Source organism: Physella acuta, unplaced genomic scaffold, assembly GCF_028476545.2.
Source record: "Physella acuta isolate Inbredline_101_S28 unplaced genomic scaffold, ASM2847654v3 ptg000060l, whole genome shotgun sequence".
NCBI lineage: Eukaryota > Metazoa > Mollusca > Gastropoda > Physidae > Physella > Physella acuta.
The window spans coordinates 163,330-184,857 of record NW_026731580.1 but is presented as its reverse complement, the minus strand read 5'-3'; the positions used below and the strand labels follow the sequence as shown (position 1 = coordinate 184,857).

The 21,528-nt window shown below is 38.5% G+C and overlaps 1 protein-coding gene and 1 non-coding gene across 2 annotated transcripts; both read left to right on the top strand.

Moving 5' to 3' along the window:
- The first annotated feature begins 8,531 nt into the window (after window positions 1–8,531).
- Trnah-gug (transfer RNA histidin (anticodon GUG)) lies at window positions 8,532–8,602 on the top strand. The gene has a single exon. It is a non-coding gene; the product is annotated as a tRNA-His (tRNA).
- A 2,784-nt stretch (window positions 8,603–11,386) lies between these two features.
- On the top strand, window positions 11,387–20,755 carry LOC131948941 (DDB1- and CUL4-associated factor 5-like). The gene is made up of 9 exons (XM_059310675.1): window positions 11,387–11,707; window positions 12,517–12,660; window positions 13,010–13,046; window positions 13,263–13,402; window positions 16,150–16,279; window positions 16,723–16,927; window positions 17,358–17,427; window positions 17,930–18,045; window positions 18,749–20,755. Exons 1-9 carry the CDS (start codon window positions 11,500–11,502, stop codon window positions 20,399–20,401), a joined length of 2,703 nt encoding a protein of 900 aa, XP_059166658.1. The 5' UTR covers window positions 11,387–11,499; the 3' UTR covers window positions 20,402–20,755.
- Window positions 20,756–21,528: the final 773 nt, after the last annotated feature.

Genomic DNA, 21,528 nt, shown 5'->3' with positions numbered 1-21,528 from the left:
ACTAAAAAGAGTATATTTTTACTATATAAAATTCCATCTCGTTCGGGGGGGGGGGGGTAGAAGAATGCATGGAAGAAACTCTGACCGTATGCTTTTGAGGCTTCTCTATTCCATTATGCTAAGAACAAACTTAGCACAGAATGCAGGTTTCTTCCAGACTTTTTTCTCCGGGGGGGGGGCACTGATGTTTTCGTGGGGGGGGGGGGGGCGGTCCAACTTTTCCGGGGGCGGACACTAGTAAAAGTATATTTTTACTATATAACAATTCCATCTCGTTCGGGGGGGGGGGGGGGGGGGGGGTTAGAAATGCATGGAAGAAACTCTGACCCGTATGCTTTGTGGCTTCTCTATTCCATTATTAGAAACTAGCCGACCCGCGGCATATCATAACGCCGCTAGTTAGTTGTTTTATTTTCTACTTTTCAGTAATTGATAATTTTTTAATTCGACAGTTTCCAATGCTGCCACAGAAAATATTTGCTTTAAAACACTCTCAGTAGGTCGTTAAGGACGATACTACCCCCCACCCTCCTTACCCCTACCCTACACCCCCCCCCCCCCCCGTGAAAGCAGCCTCCTCTTAGCTACCTCCTCTAAGTTTAAAATCGTTTCAAACTAAATTATCAGCCCCTAGTAGCCCGTCACTAAACCCGGCTCTATGATTGTTAACATTTAGCGTGAACAACAGCTCACCAGACCATGTAGGGGTGGGGGTGGTAGGGAGCGCGCTTACAGCTTGTTTTCCCTAGCGTCTCCAAGAAGAGAATTATATATATATATTAGTGTTTTTGGTTTGGTCCCTATCAGTTGGAGAACCCCCCCCCCCCCCCCCCCCCCCCCCCCCCCCAGAAAACCCCTTCGCGACTGAAGGTCGCGATCCACAGTTTGAGAACCCATGATCTAAATATATCTGAACCAGGTTACTTTATTTTTAAAATCAAAGCTTGTTACTTCAACAAATATTTTGGTGTTTCATCATCTGAACTACTGCCAAGGGTTTTCAGCCCTCTAACAATGTCGTGTGTTTGGTTGTCTTTCCCTGAACCTAAGCCTCAACTACCACGTGACATCTCCGTCATAATTATTCCCACATCAAAGCGAGGCTGGGAGCGGGTCGTCATACTTTAGCATACGATTACACGGACGACGGGGCAATTCGATTGCCGCTGTAGCTGTGTACGGCATGTCCAGTTTTTTGTTCTTGAATCTTTTAGTCTCGCTTCGAGTTAAAACCATACTAATTCGTTTCTTCTTATCATTTAATTAATTAGTTTTAAGGAGCTTCGTATACTTCGGTTGTTGTTTTAATTTGTTCTTTTCTTTTCTTTTTTTTTTTTTTTGACTTTTTTTTTCTTTTTTTTTTTTTTGGCTTTTTGTTTGGCCTTTTTTTGGCTTAAAAAAAAAAACACTTGTCTTTACGAAACAGGATTGCCAGAAAAAAAAATGGTACAATTGCCAGACAGCGATCTAAAAAGTTCAAAACAATGCTAAGAGCATTAGTGGCTGCGTGTTCTATTTTTTTAAATATTTTTTTTACATATTGTCAGGTTAAGCACTTAAATCTGCATGGGTGGAAAAAAATAGACTGGGTATTTAAAGTAATAAATGTCTTTAAAATGAATGCATGAGTGGCACAAATTCAATAATTGATCTCTAGTATTTGGACGCTTTTTTAACTGGCTAAAGTGAGGGGTATATATATATATATATATATATATAAATATATATATATATATATATATAAATATATATATATATATATAATCTTCCAAAGTTTCTCTAAAGCACACACACAAATACTGTAAGATGATCTTTTATATTCTTTGGTGCCAAGCCAACGCTTTCCCAATGTGTGTGATGGCACTGTAACCGGTTCTAACCAGTTCTGTAACCACACAAACGTCATGAGGCTAGGGCAAGGTTTGAAAGTTACTTATACATTGTGTTTGATTTCAAACGAAAGATAAACACATCTAAATGACGGCAAATATTGTCATTGATAGTAGGTTTAAATCCTAGTTTTTGAATACACGAAGTGTCACGAAAAGAAAGTCAGTTATGAAATGGGGATGGTCTGGGAATGCTGACTTTAGCCCGGTTTTTGTGGACTTTAGTAACTGACTAGCATCGGTTCTCTTGAACTGAAAGAACAGAGCCTGCGTCATTTTTTTTTGTTTGTACGATTAGAAATGGCTTTCTTGACCTTATAAACTAGAGATGGGTCAGTTCTAGTGGTTTGAAGAACAGGACAAGGGCCAGTTAGTGATTTTTTGGAACTGGATAACAGTTGGTCTAGTGACTTTAGGGGAACTAAGCTAGGGCCCATTCTAGAGACCTTGAGGAACTGGACAAGGGCGGTTTTAGTGACCTTAATGAACTGGACAAGGACCGGTTTTAGTGACCTTAGGGAACTTGACAAGGACCGGTTCTCTTGACCTTAGGGAACTGGACAAGGGCCGGTTTTAGTGACCTTAGGGAACTTGACAAGGACCGGTTTTAGTGACCTTAAGGAACTTGACAAGGACCGGTTTTAGTGACCTTAAGGAACTGGACTTGGGCCGGTTTTAGTGACCTTAGGGAACTTGACAAGAACCGGTTTTAGTGACCTTAAGGAACTGGACAAGGGCCGGTTTTAGTGACCTTAGGGAACTTGACAAGGACCGGTTTTAGTGACCTTAAGGAACTGGACAAGGGCCGGTTTTAGTGACCTTAGGGAACTGACAAGGACCGGTTTTAGTGACCTTAAGGAACTGGACAAGGGCCGGTTCTGGTGACCTTAAGGAACTGGACAAAGACCGGTTTTAGTGACCTTGGGGAACCGGACCAGGAAGTTCACAGATATGCTATCCAGGGTGTCACATGAAAGGTGATCTACAGGAGTATACACAAAAATCACATCTTATAAAAATAGTCCTCCATACCTTTCCCCTTCTCTTTACACAAAATCACAGGGCCCGTTAGGGTTAGATTAGGTAAGGTGTCAAAATAAGTTACATAATTGAACTATTCAGGGTATTAAACTCAAAAAACTGTTCCGAGAGCACTTGAAATATTGTTCAAACTCTGATTCATATGTGTGGCAGTAATTCCGAGTGTTTGTTTTTCCAGAGCGAGAACGCCATTGGCTATTTTTCCCCTGTGGTAACATTTCTTGTTTGAATAGTAAAAATAGGCGAATTAAAAATTCAAACCGGGATGTATGTGAAGTGAAACGAAATCCTAATACATTAAAAAAAACGTGTAATATGAATTATTTAATTATGGTTGTTCGTGCATGCGCATTAAGGGTTTAGCTTAATAGTTCATTCATTAAAAGGAGAAAAGGCATCAATTTTCATTCTACTTGTGGCAAAGGCAAGTTAGTGTTCATCAAATAACCCTTCTGCTAAGTAAATTTGATTAAATTTTAAATACTCTGGATTTAGCAACAGGATATATTGATGTAGTTATTACGTTTGTATGTACTTTAAATTACTGTACTTTACTTGAATTAAAAGAGGGCGGGGGGGGGGGGGGGGGATTTTTTTTTAAAGGAGCAACTATCCGAATAGAATTCTTTTTATTCACTCTTTAAACTGCTTGCGTCGTTATTTCGTTGGGATTTGGAGAAGGGTTGGGGGAGATGGGGTGGGGGAGAAGGGCGAGGGGTGGGGGAGAAGTGTGAGGGGTGGGGGAGACGGGGGTTAAAAAATTGTTAACGGTCCCTTAACTCAGGGTTGTATTTCCAGCATAGTGAAGATTCAATGCAAGCAGAGATGAAGCCCGAGGACATGTAATTGTCGCCTTTAAAGAAGTTAAAGTACTGTGTATTTGTAAGCCGGTGATATCTATTCAGGGTCCTCCGGTCTATTGGTAAGTAACCGTGCTATAGAATGGCGCTAACTGCTACATTAATTTTGTATAGAAACTCGTGATGGTTATCACGTGAAGGGATCTAGTTATGTTGTATAGTCTGATGGATGTAGGACACGATGTTGGACAAAGTGAAATGATGCTGAAACGATGTGTTTATGATGTTGGACCGATGTGAGATGATGTTGGACCAAAGTGAGGATGATGTTGGACCGATGTGAGATGATGTTGTACAAAGTGAGATGATGTTGGACAAAGTGAGATGATGTTGGACCGATGTGAGATGATGTTGTACAAAGTGAGATGATGTTGGACAAAGTGAGATGATGTTGTACAAAGTGAGATGATGTGGACAAAGTGAGATGATGTTGGACAAAGTGAGATGATGTTGGACAAAGTGAGATGATGTTGGACAAAGAGAGATGATGTGGACAAAGTGAGATGATGTTGGACAAAGTGAGATGATGTTGGACAAAGTGAGATGAAGTTGGACAAAGTGAGATGATGTTGTACAAAGTGAGATGATGTTGGACAAAGTGAGATGATGTTGGACAAAGTGAGATGATGTTGGAGTGATGTGAGATGATGTTGGACAAAGTGAGATGATGTTGGACCGATGTAGGATGATGTTGGACCGATGTAGGATGATGTTGGACCGATATGTCATGATATGACACCCCATGTTTGCAGTCTCCTGCTGGGTTGTTACGGGCTAACGACCATGAAAAAAAATCTTGCAGAGATACAGTTGTCTATTGTGCACTTGCTGAAAATTTAAAAGATGTGCATCGGGTCACTGCCCATTGGGGTTAAGCATTGGAAGGAAGATGCGCATTTTTTATGTCACATGATCGTCAATACCCCCTTTTTTTCTTTTTGTGTTTTTTTTTCTTTCTTTGATTTATTTATTTTTCTTTGGATTTAATTTTTTTTTAAATTTCAGTCAAACAGTCCTGCAAAATTGTAAATTAGAAAAGAGATGTTTATTAAAATATAATAGCATCTGTGTTCTTTTGTTTTAAAAGCAGAATGCAAGATATATCCGAATATTAACAGTTACTATCTTAAGAAATTTAACATTGGGAGAATATGGTGGTATGTTTTACTCTGAAAAAGAGAGAATGCATGCTTTTACACAAGTGGGGGGGGGGGGAGCGAGAACTAAGAATTTAAAGAAGTAGCAGGGGCGGAAAACATTTTTCGAAGGGGGGTCGGACACTGGTAAAAGTATATGTTTTCTATATAAATTCCATTTCGTTCGAGTGGTAGGTAGACTTTCTTCGGAGCCCCCCCCCCCCCCCCCCCCCCCCCCCCTACAAGAGATGCCTGGAAGAAACTCTGAGGAGTAGATATCTGAAAAAAAAGCATACCAATTTTTTCCTTCTAAAAAGAACAAGAAAACTATGCTCGACATTTAAAGCCCCATTAAAATCTGTAGGTATGGTGAGAGTTTCTACCTGTGGGACTTGTGACAGTTTTTTAACTGCTGCTACTGTCGGTCAAGTACAGTTATATTTTTCACCCATTAAACAACAACTCATATTACACGTAGTCTTGACGTCACTACTTGGTAGGTTCTAATCCAAATGTGATCATCAGGTCAAACTAATTAAACAATGGCGGCTGCTGAGTCGGGTCAGTTCATGCTCTGTTTTCACCGAACGACAATCGTGGGAATAAATTCTTCTTTTAATACCGATTTAATCAAAGCTAGTCATTGCTTTCTTGTGTGTTCGCTTAACGCTAGTAGTTTCTTTTGTGTTTGGTTTCTCACTGTCTGACCCTACTGTCTCGTATGGTGGGTAACCCAGCATGGCGTGACGGTAGAGTTATCTTGTTTCACTTTCCGGGCACCGACTTACTTCCCTTTGAGCTGGTACATAAATTATCTCCCCTGTAGAACGCTGATCATAGCATCCATTAAAAGCAGAAAGGTCTAACGTTACAAAAGTTATCTGATTTAATACGAAGCGTTTACGGTTTAATGTCCTTTATTTTGATATTTACTTGTCATGCACGTTAGGGTAAATGCCCTTTTAAATAATAAAAAAAAAATAACAAATACATTTTATGATTTCCCCCCTTCGTCTTTTCTTACTAAACTCTCCATATAATGTGAAGGATATATGATAGTTTATATGTTTGTTTTATTACAGAGCACTGCAGGGGTGTTGACTACGTCACAGATGGTTTGATTAAAAAAATGAAGCTGCGCATTTTGGTGGATGTACCGAAACAAATCAGCATGAACAATTCACTTGTGCGCAGTCTGAAAGTTTTAAAATTCAGGCAATGTTAAAAGCACAATATATGAAGAAGGGGGCTACTTTAGACAAAGATGGGGCTAATAATAGAACAATTACTTGGCCAAGGAGACACCACTTTATATCTTTATTTAATTTTCTATTTCTCTTTAAAAAATTATGTTTGTATATATATATATATATATATATATATATATATATATATATATATATATATATATATATATATATATATATATATATATATATATATATATATATATATATATATGTGTGTATGTGTGTATGTGTGTGTGTATGTGTGTATGTGTGTGTGTGTTTGAATTGATGAAATTAAACTCCTTCAGCTAATTTAAATATAAAATAAACTGTTTTAATAACGTTTATACTTTAAACGAAAAGTTCAGTTTGCTTCTCTTCTTCTGAACATTTTCTTTTTAATCATCTTAATATGCTTGTAACTCCCATTTTGATTTATTTCTTATTTATTGACGTATTAGCAAAAATATTGATATGTTTTAAAAGTTAACTTTAATATTATCATGTTCAGCGACTAAAGGGAGAGAACTATAAAGTAGCAATCACTCGATCAGTCCAATGAGCATTATGAGCTGGTTGTCGTTTGGAATTCATAGATGTAAACTACTGATGAGCGTTTAAAATAAATTTATTTAATCGTGTGGATTTCCACGTAACAATTGAAAAGAAGTGTGGGAAAAAATACACAATTAAGAAATAAAAATTATTTTAGTGAACTTTTTTCACGGATTGTTTCCCTTGGAGTTCACGGTCAACACCCCCCCCTCCCATTCGCAAATATATTTTTTTTCAGCCAAATTAATTTATAATCTAAACTACCCATACTACCACCCCTCGTCCCCCTATCCCCCATATCCCATTCCTACTCCCCACCGCAACCCACCATCCCCACCCCGCAACCTCCCTTTCCCCCACCCGCAACCCCCTTCACACCCACAACCCCCCCCCCCCCCTACTACACCCTAACACCCGCATATACCCAAAATTATACCGTGAGAAGGTCCCTACCACACGTTCGGAATGAACAATCCAAACCTCACGGTGCTTTGTCCTCATCTCGCGATGTTTTGGTTTAACATGGATATCACCAGTGTAAATAATGCACGCGACAAAAGAAAGGTCAAAGGCCGGGCTGTGTAGAACGTCATCTCTCACCCGAGCGTACAAGGGAGTGAACTGAGGTTTTAATTAATTTCTATAACGGAGAGTTACCTACGTATACCGTTGTTTTTTTTTTAAAGTACGCAGCTTTTGGAAAATCTACGACACGTTTCAAATGGGCTGTCAGTAGCCTGCTGGGCCAAGAGATGCCGTAGAATGCCGTACACAATGGAGCTTTTATCCACAGCTGAATGCGACGGATTATCTCATCAAGGACAGAGAGAATATACGTTGTTCTTTTGTGGAATTTATATTCAATATTTCAAATTGCATATTCAGTTAGGTGATGGGTGGGGGGAAATAAGGGTGATGTTGGGATCGGGGAGGGGGGAGGAATTTTGGGGTTGGGGATGTTTGAGGTGAACAACCGACTTGGGTTGTCTTGTGGTTGGCCGACTTTGTCCTTGAACTTGCCAGTTTGACATGGTCACGTTGAGAAGCTCACTTGTCAGGTAAAAATGTGATTTAAGCACTTTTTGGAATCGGTGTGTGTGTGGGGGGGGGGGGGGGTACAAAACTATCAAATCATTAGCTGAAGCTAGTTGACTTAAAGAAATACAACCAAACGTTGAATTTAAAATTGATAAGCCTACATATTTAGATGCAGAGTTTCTTCCAGGCATTTCTTCGGTGGGGCTTTGCCCTCTGAAAAAATTCTACCGCCCCCCCCCCCCCCCCCCCGAATGAAATGAAATTTATATAATTTATATAGAAAATATATACTTTTAACAGTGTCCGCCCCCCCCCCCCCCCCCCGAAGAAAGTCTACCGCCCCCCCCCCCCCCCCCCCCCCCTCCGCCCCCCCGAAATTTTCAAGTGCCCCCCCCCCCCCCCCCGGAGAAAAAAGTCTGGAAGAATCACTGTTTAGATGGTTTTAATGCTATGACATAGTAATAGTATATCTTAAAGATATAGGTCTGTCTATAGATTAAATAAATGATTAAAGAAATAATTTCTATAAAGTTTTATTTCTGGGTGGGTAGTGCCAATTATTACCACACACAAAACTTGCCTACTAGATCTAGACTTCTGCGGAGTCAGATCAGTATTTTAGATTTTAGAAGAACAAAAGAAAAGAAACAAAGTATTCGGACTACTTAAAAAAAATAAAACAAACAATAATCTTTATATGAAACTATTCAAGAAAAAACAAACACAAGTTTACTTAAAATATAGTTGTGGAAAGATATGTGGAAGACATATGTAGGCGCGCTGGCCGTGATCGTATAGTGGTAGTACTTCGCGTTGTGGCCGCGACAACCCAGGTTCGAATCCTGGTCACGGCATATAGCTGTGCTGTCTCGCACTGCCAAGCCTACTTATTTTTTTTTGTTTTATTTAATTAATTGGTTTCCCAATTTAGTTTTGTTTTTTAAGATTTTGTGTTTTATTATGTTAATTGTGTACGTTAGTTTTTGTATGTGGGGTGGGGGAGTGGGGTACATTAAAGACTTTATTTTAGTAATTTCAAACAGTTTGCGATCATTAATTTCCGGGATGGGGGGCGAGGGCGGGGGGGTGGACTGAATAGGGGACGTCAGTTCAGGTTCTTTAAAATATTAATCATCCTGGTAAGTGGGGGGGGGGGGGGGGGGCTTGAAATTGTGTGTGGGGTGGGGGAAGTAGGGGGTGCATTTAAGACTTTATTTTAGTGATTACAAACTGTTTGCAATCATTAATTGTCCGGGATGGGGGGGTGGGGGGACGGGACTGGATTGGTGACGTCAGTTCAGGTTTCTTTAATATATTAATTTTCAAGGTAAGTGACTTGAAATTTCTGATGGCAGATAATGTTAAAAGGCATATATATAATCTTTTTAAGTTGTAAATAATTTTTTTTTAAATTTTGTCGAGAGGTGGGTGGTGGTTGGGTGGGTGGGAGGGGGCTGGACGACCCTTTGGCATCAAATACGGAAACTTAATTGGATGATCGTGTGCAACAAGTTAGAACCTAATGTGGGCCGACTGTATTGGTTTATGAGAAGGTGGAGAAGACGCTTGCTTAAATATTTGAAATCAATGTAAAAAGTCGAACCTCATCAAAATTAATAGACAGCAGTTAATAAATTAAAGTCAGGTCAGAAGAAGGTTGAAGGAGAAGAAACTATGTAGATCAAAAGAAAAAGAAAAAGGAATTATTGAAATAATGTAAGAAAGTTAAAAAAAAAAAAAAAAGAATAAATTATGGAGACAGCTAAAAAAATAAGTAGACTTGGCAGTGCGAGACAAGCACAGCTATATGCCGTGACCAGGATTCGAACCTGGGTTGTCGCGGCCACAACGCGAAGTACTAACCACTATACCAGGGGTCTCCAAAACTACGGCCCGCGGGCCGGATGCGGCCCGCAAAGTCCTCTCATCCGGCCCGCGGAGATCTTTTTCGTCCAAGGAAAAATCGTTTGTTGGTGATTGCTGAGAAAGTTTGCCTAGAAAAATCAAAGACATGCCTGGAAGAAACTGGCCCCCGAACTGAAATTTGATAGTTAATGCGGCCCTCGGACTGAAAAGTTTGGAGACCCCTGCACTATACGATCACGGCCAGCGCGCCTACTGATCGGAACGCAGCTAATTAGCAAGTCAAAGAGTTTTGGCAGCAAATGTTTTGATCTTAGTAACTCATTGTCTAATAGTACTTTAATGAGCCTCATATAAGGCTTAGTAGCATAATTTTTACATTGTTCTATTGTTCATAAATGTCTTCAAGGTCTTTAGGATGCCTTTAGAAATGAAATCTCATACTCCGTGCTTACAATATCTGAGGAGAACACCCCCCACCCCCCACCAAGTAACATACTTCAACCCAACAGTCCTAACTTAATTTTCTTCTTAGAGAAAGCAAATACATTTTCAAATATTAACATATCTGAATCCGCCTTATTTAACGTGGACGAAAGGAAATTTATTTGGCCAACCTAAGTCTGTTTTTAAACAATTTGAATTAAACACTCAATTTTAGCTGCAAATTTGGTTTTTCAAACGTCATGTTTTTGGAACAACCTCTTGTCATTTTAAAATTCACCCCCCCCCCCCCCCCCGCCCAGTAATTTGACGTCATGTCATTAATGTAGGTCATCTGAAGATGCGATGTGGCTAGAGATAAAACTGTAGTGTAAGGGAAGCAAGCGGAGATTTTTTTTTAGTTTTTATTATTTTTTTTTTGTATTTTCATGGATACTTTGAAGTAGGCTAACGATTTCATGTTTCAATAATTAATTTGGTCAATTTAGAATTTTTATTCCCACCATTGACAAAACATGATTAATATTAGACCATCAGAATCATATCGATCAATCAAAGCAGAATCATAGCGGATTTTTTCGGGCCTCTGTTCAGGATGAGAGGGGTGAAAGGGGGGTGTACCGCCCCCCCCCCCCCCCTAACGAAAAGAGATATTTTACATAGACATATATAAACTATTTTAGCCAGTGTCTGCAGACCCAGCCCCACCCCGAGATATTTTACGTGCGTCCCACTGGATGTGTCAAGTGCCCCCCCCCCCCCTCCCGGGAGGAAAATGTCTGAAAGTAACCCTGATCAAATGTCGAATGGCAAATAAGAAATAATTATACGTTTAATATTTCCTCTATTAATTTATTTTTTATTTTAAGTATAGTTTAAAGGATCTATAACTACTTATTACATCTTTTAAAACAATGACCTTCTTCTGGAAGGCAAGTTCTAGACTAATATGCTAACTGCCTTCTGTTTTAATTTGTAAATATGCATTTGATCTAATTTGACTTAAAAATGCATATATTTCGTGACATAAAATTCGTGACCCTGAAAGGTGGCGTCAACAGAAAAAGCAGGGTGTCCCTGATTACGGACACATCGACTTACAGTTATGGAATTATGAAATTAATCAATCGTAGTTTTCGAAGTCTCCAGTTTAATATGTGTAAATCTATGGTGTATTTCATACCCTAAATAAAAATAGATAGGGAAGCCTAATTTTTTGTTTAGACCTATGTATCTTTGTCTTGTTTGTACCCTTTTTATTTGGGCATTATTAATATAGAAACAAGAAATGTTGTATGTTGTGAACTTTTTAATGTAACCATCATGGCCGAACGAAATATTTTGTAAATAGAGAAGCTGATCGAAAATAATCTATCGATTTTACTACTGATTAGTTCATGAGAATTGTATTATCAATTAGATTAAAATAAACCACCATATCAGAATGGATATGAAACGTAACCATTTTATACCAACCCCACTAGGGCTTCGTGAACGTGAAAGGCAGGGCTTATCACTGACAAATTCCAAACAGATCTTGTTTGGGCATCGGACTGCACTGTCGCAGAGCCTATTTAAAACCGATCTTCGTGGTCATTTTGGTTGCGTCAATGCAATTGAGTATTCAAGTGATGGAGAACTAATTGCTTCTGGTACAAATATTGAGATATTATTTTATTTCACAATAATTTAAATTTTAGACCAGACACATGACATGCACATAATCCCCAGCCTCAACATTACTCAAATTACTCCTCACTCTCCTCAGTGACCCTAACCCTAATTAATAATTATTAAATTAATTAGTATGTCTAATTATTACTAATTAATATTCTGCTTTGTATAATATAATATCAAATCTAAATAGATCTAGTAGATCTAGATTCTAGTAGCTATTACTTTCAGTAGGCGTTCATCAAATTAGGTGTGATTGTTTTTTTTAGTTTGGAAAATTAGTAGGCTTAACACTTTTTAACAGTAACAGTTTAATTGTTTAACTTCTTTGAGAAATTAACAACATTGTCTTAGTTTGATCTACCTTAACTACCTATAACATTGAGACTAACTCTAACACTATAAAAATATTTTAAAGCTGGGAAAAATTGATCCTAAAATGCACATTTTAGGCATTGTACAAATTGAAGGTTAATATGCGCCTATATAATTTTTTAATGGTACATTTTAAAATCTTATTTCATCTCCCTACTTGATAACTACATATTTAACAACTATGTTTGTCACTTAATAATAATAAATAATAATTTTCTAGGGTAATTAAATTTTTTAGGATTGGAAATTCAAAATACTACTTCTTGATTGGATGTTTATAATGCTGTGTAAAAATAATTAAACATTGTTGACAGTATTTTAATCCATTACATTTTTAGAATGTGAAAAGCTTCACTTCAATAGCTAATTTGTTAAATATAATGTTATCCTAGTTTGTGTCAATTTCTTTTAGGTGGTGACGATAGACGTCTTCTTATCTGGAATGTTGCTCAGACAATTTTCAATAAAAAGAAACCCACTGTGATAGACACACTTCACATAAGCAATATCAACTCCTGTTGTTTTGATGTGGATAATAAAAAAGTTGCCACTGGCGGTAAGCATGTGATGAGGATTTTTTGTGTGGTTCTTCTTGGATGGTTGGCAGGCAACATGTTAGGACTTGGTTTAGTTAGAGATAGAATGTTATCAGTAAAATTAGTACACCCTAATCACAGAAGTACACAGCAATGTATAGTAATATTTTTATTGGTTTAGCCTTAAAAAAATTCTTTTCTATAAAAATCCTCAACCAAAGCTTAAACTTAGGTAGCCTTTCTGAAAATTATTGTGAAATATAATTGCGTTGTTTGTAATTAATATCATTCCAGTTATGGGTTAAAATGTGTCTTGAAGTATTAGTATACCTACTTTGATTAATTGTGTTGTTTTATTTTATGTCACAGGCAATGATGGACAAGTCATAGTTCACGATTTCAATGTGTAAGTTGTTTTTCTAAGCTATTTGAGCCAAAACTGTTTATATGATTGTATCTCATCATTAAAAAATAATGAGTTCAATCTTAACCTTTGAGACATGGCTCCAGTTTGTGAGCACTCATAACAAATTGTTGAATGTAATATGACGTTTGAATGTAATATGACATCTAAATGAAATTATTGAAATGTGACATATGAATGTAATCTTTTGTTTCCCAGTTGTCAGTCCACTGCTGTGTACGGGTTAAGTGACGCCATCTACTGCCTTTCTCCAGACCCTGTTAATTCCACCATCCTTGCTACAGCCAGTGATGATGGGAAAGCCTTAATCCTGGACACTCGTCTACCAGTAGATAATGGTGAGTGTATTGCTAGATAATGGTGGGTGTATTGGTAAAGCCTAAGAACAAAACTTACCAAACATACCTTTATGCATAAGAACTTCCTGTCAATCCAATATTTCAAAAATAGTTATGCTAAAATCTGAAAAGTTTTCCGCTATTTTAAGAATTGTCTCATAATTTTGGATTCTGAATGGTGGTGACTTGAGTACAAACGTAGAAGATATCTTATCTCATACAATTTATAAGGCTGTAAAAACCTTACTTACATCTATGTGGCCCTACAACTTAGTTAACACTGTAATGATAGATGCTTCATGTTTGAAATAAATAATGATGACCATCATCTAATGTCAACCAACCAAAGTTGAAATGTGTAGCACTTCAGACCTTTGTTACATTTTCCAGGTCCCTTTGTGTTGGCTAACCAGGACTCTGCTATGCACTCTATAATGTTTAACCCACTAGATCCCAGACCTTTGTTATATTTTCCAGGTCCCTTTGTGTTGGCTAACCAGGACTCTGCTATGCACTCTATAATGTTTAACCCACTAGACCCCAGACCTTTGTTATATTTTCCAGGTCCCTTTGTGTTGGCTAACCAGGACTCTGCTATGCACTCTATAATGTTTAACCCACTAGACCCCAGACCTTTGTTATATTTTCCAGGTCCCTTTGTGTTGGCTAATCAGGACTCTGCTATGCACTCTATAATGTTTAACCCACTAGACCCCAGACCTTTGTTATTTTATTTTCCAGGTCCCTTTGTGTTGGCTAACCAGGACTCTGCTATGCACTCTATAATGTTTAACCCACTAGATCCCAGACCTTTGTTATATTTTCCAGGTCCCTTTGTGTTGGCTAACCAGGACTCTGCTATGCACTCTATAATGTTTAACCCACTAGACCCCAGACCTTTGTTATATTTTCCAGGTCCCTTTGTGTTGGCTAATCAGGACTCTGCTATGCACTCTATAATGTTTAACCCACTAGACCCCAGACCTTTGTTATTTTATTTTCCAGGTCCCTTTGTGTTGGCTAACCAGGACTCTGCTATGCACTCTATAATGTTTAACCCACTAGACCCCAGACCTTTGTTACATTTTCCAGGTCCCTTTGTGTTGGCTAACCAGGACTCTGCTATGCACTCTATAATGTTTAACCCACTAGACCCCAGACCTTTGTTATTTTATTTTCCAGGTCCCTTTGTGTTGGCTAACCAGGACTCTGCTATGCACTCTATAATGTTTAACCCACTAGACCCCAGACCTTTGTTATATTTTCCAGGTCCCTGTGTTGGCTAACCAGGACTCTGCTATGCACTCTATAATGTTTAACCCACTAGATCCCAGACCTTTGTTATATTTTCTAGGTCCCTTTGTGTTGGCTAACCAGGACTCTGCTATGCACTCTATAATGTTTAACCCACTAGATCCCAGACCTTTGTTATATTTTCCAGGTCCCTTTGTGTTGGCTAACCAGGACTCTGCTATGCACTCTATAATGTTTAACCCACTAGATCCCAGACCTTTGTTACATTTTCCAGGTCCCTTTGTGTTGGCTAACCAGGACTCTGCTATGCACTCTATAATGTTTAACCCACTAGACCCCAGACCTTTGTTATTTTATTTTCCAGGTCCCTTTGTGTTGGCTAACCAGGACTCTGCTATGCACTCTATAATGTTTAACCCACTAGACCCCAGACCTTTGTTATATTTTCCAGGTCCCTGTGTTGGCTAACCAGGACTCTGCTATGCACTCTATAATGTTTAACCCACTAGATCCCAGACCTTTGTTATATTTTCTAGGTCCCTTTGTGTTGGCTAACCAGGACTCTGCTATGCACTCTATAATGTTTAACCCACTAGATCCCAGACCTTTGTTATATTTTCCAGGTCCCTTTGTGTTGGCTAATCAGGACTCTGCTATGCACTCTATAATGTTTAACCCACTAGACCCCAGACCTTTGTTATATTTTCTAGGTCCCTTTGTGTTGGCTAATCATTACTCTGCTATGCACTCTATAATGTTTAACCCACTAGATCCCAGACCTTTGTTATATTTTCCAGGTCCCTTTGTGTTGGCTAACCAGGACTCCGCTATGCACTCTATAATGTTTAACCCACTAGATCCCAGACCTTTGTTATATTTTCCAGGTCCCTTTGTGTTGGCTAATCAGGACTCTGCTATGCACTCTATAATGTTTAACCCACTAGACCCCAGACCTTTGTTATATTTTCCAGGTCCCTTTGTGTTGGCTAATCAGGACTCTGCTATGCACTCTATAATGTTTAACCCACTAGATCCCAGACCTTTGTTATATTTTCCAGGTCCCTTTGTGTTGGCTAATCAGGACTCTGCTATGCACTCTATAATGTTTAACCCACTAGATCCCAGACCTTTGTTATATTTTCCAGGTCCCTTTGTGTTGGCTAATCAGGACTCTGCTATGCACTCTATAATGTTTAACCCACTAGACCCCAGACCTTTGTTATATTTTCCAGGTCCCTTTGTGTTGGCTAATCAGGACTCTGCTATGCACTCTATAATGTTTAACCCACTAGACCCCAGACCTTTGTTATATTTTCCAGGTCCCTTTGTGTTGGCTAATCAGGACTCTGCTATGCACTCTATAATGTTTAACCCACTAGATCCCAGACCTTTGTTATATTTTCCAGGTCCCTTTGTGTTGGCTAATCAGGACTCTGCTATGCACTCTATAATGTTTAACCCACTAGATCCCAGACCTTTGTTATATTTTCCAGGTCCCTTTGTGTTGGCTAATCAGGACTCTGCTATGCACTCTATAATGTTTAACCCACTAGACCCCAGACTGCTGGCCACAGCCAACTCTAAACATGGCATTGGACTCTGGGATATAAGGATGCCACTAAAGTAAATCATTTTGTTACTGAACTTTGTGTACACTATACTGTTGTTATTTATTATTGACTAGTTACTGAAAGATGGTGTGTTTATTTGTTTAAACCTCTGAAAGTTTTGTGTATCTATTAAATAGAACAATTGTCTTTTTATGACATGTAAACATCTCAATTAGGTAGAAATTGTGACAGATAATACCTGAGACATTACCCCATCTATGATTGAAACTATTTTTTTTGCTAACGATGAACGAATCATTTTTAACGTAGTTGTGTTTGACTGACAAACTCAGCCGCTGTAAGAAAAACAGAATTTAATCATTTTCTTTGTCTGGAAAACAATCCCTAACTTTATTCTACTTGTATCTTGATCTTTATCTTCAAAACACATTTTAGACCCCAGATGTTTTAACTTTGAATAATGACTAACAACTAAATTAATTTATTGTTCCACAGGTCACTGAACTACAAAAGTAATGTTCTCAACTGTATGAGTGTTCGCTTCAACAGTCGAGGTGATAGACTGTTATCCCTCCGACGACGTGCCTCACCCATTCTTTACGACATTGGTAAAATGCATCCTATCTATGAGTTTGATTTTGAGACGTACTACAATGCTTGTACATTAAAGAGCTGCAGCTTTGCTGGTCTTCATGATGAGGTATGGTGTATGTTAGGTTAGATGTAACATTACTTGTTACATTGATGTTATATAACTTGTTACCATACATAATACATTAATGTTACCTTACTTGTGACATATATGTTACATTACTTGGTACATTAATGTTACATTACTTTATACTTTAACAAATTGATACTAAAATTACTGTGCCTTAATTTGGTACATGAGAAATATTTCTAAATAATAAGCTTCTTCATTAGCATATTTGATCACTTCTACGGCATATCCTTAAACAATTAAAATGTTTTTAGTAAAATCTTACTATAAAATATATTGTAGTTGTATGTATACTTATTCCATATAGACAATTCTGAGCTAGTAGTGTTTAACAGATTGCTAAGTCTTTGAAGTTTTAGTTAACATCCCAGCTCATATAAACACAACTGATACATCTTTCTGTCCACAGTATGTCATGTCTGGATCAGATGACTTCTGTATCTACTTATGGAAGATTCCAACCAACTTGTCTGAGGGCTGTAAGTTACTGCAGTTTTTTTAATCACTTTTTGCATTGGATTGGAACTCTTGATCAATTATACAAAAATATATGTGCTCCTTCATTGAAATATTTAGTTAGAACTCTGAATCAATTGGTTAAAATAAAAAAATTATGCTGTTCTTTCATTGAAATAATATTTAGTTAGAACTCTGAATCCATTGGTTACAATAAAAAATTTTGCTAATCTTTCATTAAAATAAATGTCAGCCCCATTATGTACTATTCTGCCTTTAAAGGCAAGCCCTGCTGAGCTTGTATTGGCCCATATTAAGAGACTAGCTCAAAACCAAGTACAATGGAGAGGTGCGGCAGCAGGGCTACAAGGGAATAAGTGAAGTGATATTTAAATTATTATATACGCTAATCATTTGATACGGAATTTAATGTCTTTTGTAAAATTTCAGATATTCATTTATGTCTTTTGCAAAATTTCAGCTATTCATTTGGTACATAATTTAATGTCTTTTGTAAAATTTCAGATATTCAGTGCCATCCCCACATGGTTTTGAAGGGCCACAGATCTATAGTGAATCAAGTCCGCTACTGTCCTCACAACCAGTTCATCATTTCATCAGGAGTTGAAAAGTTGATCAAGGTAATCACATAAGTGTTGTACATTATCCCAGCAGATATCTTTTGAGGGGATTGGTCCACTATATGTAGTTGATTATTGGATTATAAGATCTGCCACTGAAACTTGTTTATAGGATTCACTATTAATGTCAGAGAATAAACTTGAGCTAAGAAGATTTTTTTTATACTAAGAGTCTACATCCAGTGTGAAACACATCTGGTTAACAGGATGGTTGTTGGAAATTATATTCTCTCTCAAATATTTTTATTATCTCCCTTGCCTGAAACAGACTCATCCAGTAAAAAGGATTTTGTTTAAATGTCATTAATAACTATCAGGCTGTACTTTCTGTATGGCAGTACTAAATTAAGTGAAGGCAAGTTCAGTAGATTTATGATTTCTTGGAATCTTAAAATAATAGCATTTGCAACCATTTCTCAATGTTCATGTTAGTCTTTATTTCTTTTACTATCAGTTACACAAATATTATTGGATCAGTTGTCTTCTTTAATTAATTAATATTTTAATCGCTTTGTTTATAAGTAAATATGAAGATCATTATATAATTTCTTTCACTTTAAATATTTTGACTACTTTGCAGATAATTTAACATTTTTCTAGCTAGCCACTGTGTTAGAGCCCTTTCCAAATATTTATTATTCTTATTGATTATTCAACTGTTCCCCCTTCACTTGTAAACATTGGATGTATTTTATTCTTGTAGCTGTGGAGTCCATTCTCCGTGCCCAACTGTACAGGTGAGCTGGTGCAGCAGGCAGGTCATGTGACTGAGGTGGAGAGAAACGCCTACAGCCACGAGGAGTACATCCACATGGTACTGCAGGCGGGCAGTTTCCTGTCACATGACTACAGCCATGGCAGCACGGAGGAGGAGCCGTGCATGATCGCATTCTTTGACAGCCTCATCCAGCGGGAGATTGAGCAGAACATTGACTCGGATGATGATATAACGAATAGTTCCGACGACAACAATAACTCGCCTAGTGACGCCGGTGGGGGGGCGGCGGCCGATCCTAGGGTTGGCCCGGAACCCAGTAGTAGTCTGCCAGATGTTGTAGCAGACACACCTGTGAGTCTGGAGGGAGAGGATGCTAGTAGCACCCGCGACACTGTAGGGAGTGCATCCAGCAGGTTAGAAGAATCCTCCCGTCCTCTCTACATGGACCTCGACACCTCGTCTGACTCGGACAGTGAAGTGGATGAGATTCTCAGCGCCATGTACTCCAGGTACATGACCTCCAGGGAAAAGGCCTTGAACTCTGGCTCCCAGCCCAGTGGGAAGAAAATCTCCTCGGTTATAGCTAAAGGTAAACAGAAAACCTATGCGTTGAAGCGGGCGGCCTATCCCAAAAAACTTGAGCGGATCAGGGAGTACCTGCAGCACAGCGGGGACCAGTACCTGAGGGACAACGCCACAAACATGAATATATTAGTGGACGTCATTGAGAACTTTGTGGACAATCTGGTGGCCAGTGATTCCTCCAGTAACAGCCGGGCGCTGAGTGACACAAATGATGGGCATATGAGCGCAGACTTGGCCCACAACAATCTGTCTGAAGCCCAGGAGGAAGTGGCCCAACAGACTATAACCCTTGAGACTCCACCATCTCCACCAAGTGCCCAGACATCACAAAACAGAAGGAACATTCCATTAGCTCTGGATTCAGGCTTGTATTTTATGCCAGAACTGCAAGCTTTTGCTCCGGATAATTTTAACACCGTTATAAACATTGACCAATCATCTCGTGGTCATGGCAACCAGGCCGCCGCCTCAAATTCTAGTCCTTTATCCAGTCCAGGTAGCAGCTCTGTGAATACTAAAAGAAAGTCTTCATGTACAGAAGCATCGCAAAAACTTTCCCCACGTGCGTCTTGTAGTAAAACCGAGACAAACTCCGCCCAAAGCCAAACACCCAGCAACCCCTTCGCCTCTGTGACTCTAGACAGAAGCAACTCTGACGCCTCTTTCAGGGCTTTCATCAGAAAAAACAATTCCAAGTGTGCGTCTGGCTCCAAGGACAGTGAGCCCAGGTGCTCCAGGTCCAACGGAGCCCACACGACTGGCAGCGAGGCGTCTTGTAGTGTGAGGTCCAAACTATGCATGAACTCTGCGCAAGTGACATCACATCCTGCCCAGACATCAGAGTTGAGTAGAGGAGATTGTACCCCCACACATCAAGCTGTAGGCAGCAGCCTAGCTACTGCTGGGCCTTCTATAAATAACCCACCCACAGATTCCTGTTCCCCATCAAAGGAGAGTAACTCTAATGGCAAAGTACAGTTCAAGAAAGCCAAATTGAAAGGAAGGAAGTTCCGTTTACATAGGTCAAACTCATCATCCAGTGAAGATGGTTGAGATGTTTCAAGTTAATTGTTATAAAAAAAATATGTTATTTAATATAATTATTTTGTTGTATCCCTTTATTTTTTTCAAAATGTTGCCTAAACTTATTGGTAGCTAGTCGAGATTTTATTTGAATTGTTTTATCTTTGTCACATTTGGTGTGTAGACAGTCATGCCATAGTAGATCATTATCTCCCTTCTCTCCAGCCAACCTCAGTTCTCTGTCCTGAGCCATTGGGTCAGTGTTTGACCCATCTGATTGGTGTCTGCTCTTGTTGCCAGATATTTTGGCTACTTCACCAACTTTGGGAATTCCACTTTGGTGGATTTCTGGTGGATGTTTGAGATTTTAACAACCAGTACCTGTTTCCTCAGCCAAGTCTCGGCAGGTCATATACTAAAGGTTGATGTAATTTATTGTGTTAAAGAATTTTTAAGAATCAGGCTATGTACTTGATGCCCTGTGTTGTCCTCTATTGTCCTTGGCTCCACACATATAGACTGAGTTAGTGTTAGGGTTGTTGGATGGTCAATAACAACCCCCTATACCATATCATATATTCCTGTCAGGTTAACTTTAGACATGATCCTGCATTGACCCTAATCTTATTGCTGCACTCCTGTATAAAACCATTGGCTCAACTAGTCTTTCTATTACTTGAACTGTTCATTCTTGTCAAACTAAACGTTATGTTTTTTTTTTAAATTGACGAGTTTTTAAAGTGTTCACGGAAGGTGAGGTGAAAGCAAGCAACTGCTGTTTTATTACTGGCATAAATTATTCAATTGTCATAACAGATTTGTTTTTACACACTACTTTCATAATAAATGTAATGTGTGTTCAATTGGGATTATCACATAAGGGAAATAATTACTTATGTATCATTTTCATTAATTAAAGCAAATGTTCATTTCCAGATATTGAAATTTAATGAAAGCTCAATTTTAACCAACTAAATTTGGTGCTAAGGACACAGATTAGAAATCTAGCACTTTTATTTTTGTTAAGACTGCCAAAAATATCATTTTCACCATCAAATGTAAAACTTGGTCATGTGTTATTGCTTGATTTCTGTTCACACTGTTCCTCAAGAACACTGCCCTATGAAGTCCAAGTGAATCTGTTGTCCACTGTGAAA

Bases quoted from the DNA above. Each gene is read 5' to 3' on its own strand.
- LOC131948941 (XM_059310675.1), top strand. From the start codon at position 11,500: ATGGATATGAAACGTAACCATTTTATACCAACCCCACTAGGGCTTCGT. The intron at 12,661-13,009 runs GTAAGCATGTGA...TTTATGTCACAG, and splicing joins TAAAAAAGTTGCCACTGGCG to GCAATGATGGACAAGTCATA. The intron at 17,428-17,929 runs GTAAGTTACTGC...GTAAAATTTCAG, and splicing joins AACCAACTTGTCTGAGGGCT to ATATTCAGTGCCATCCCCAC.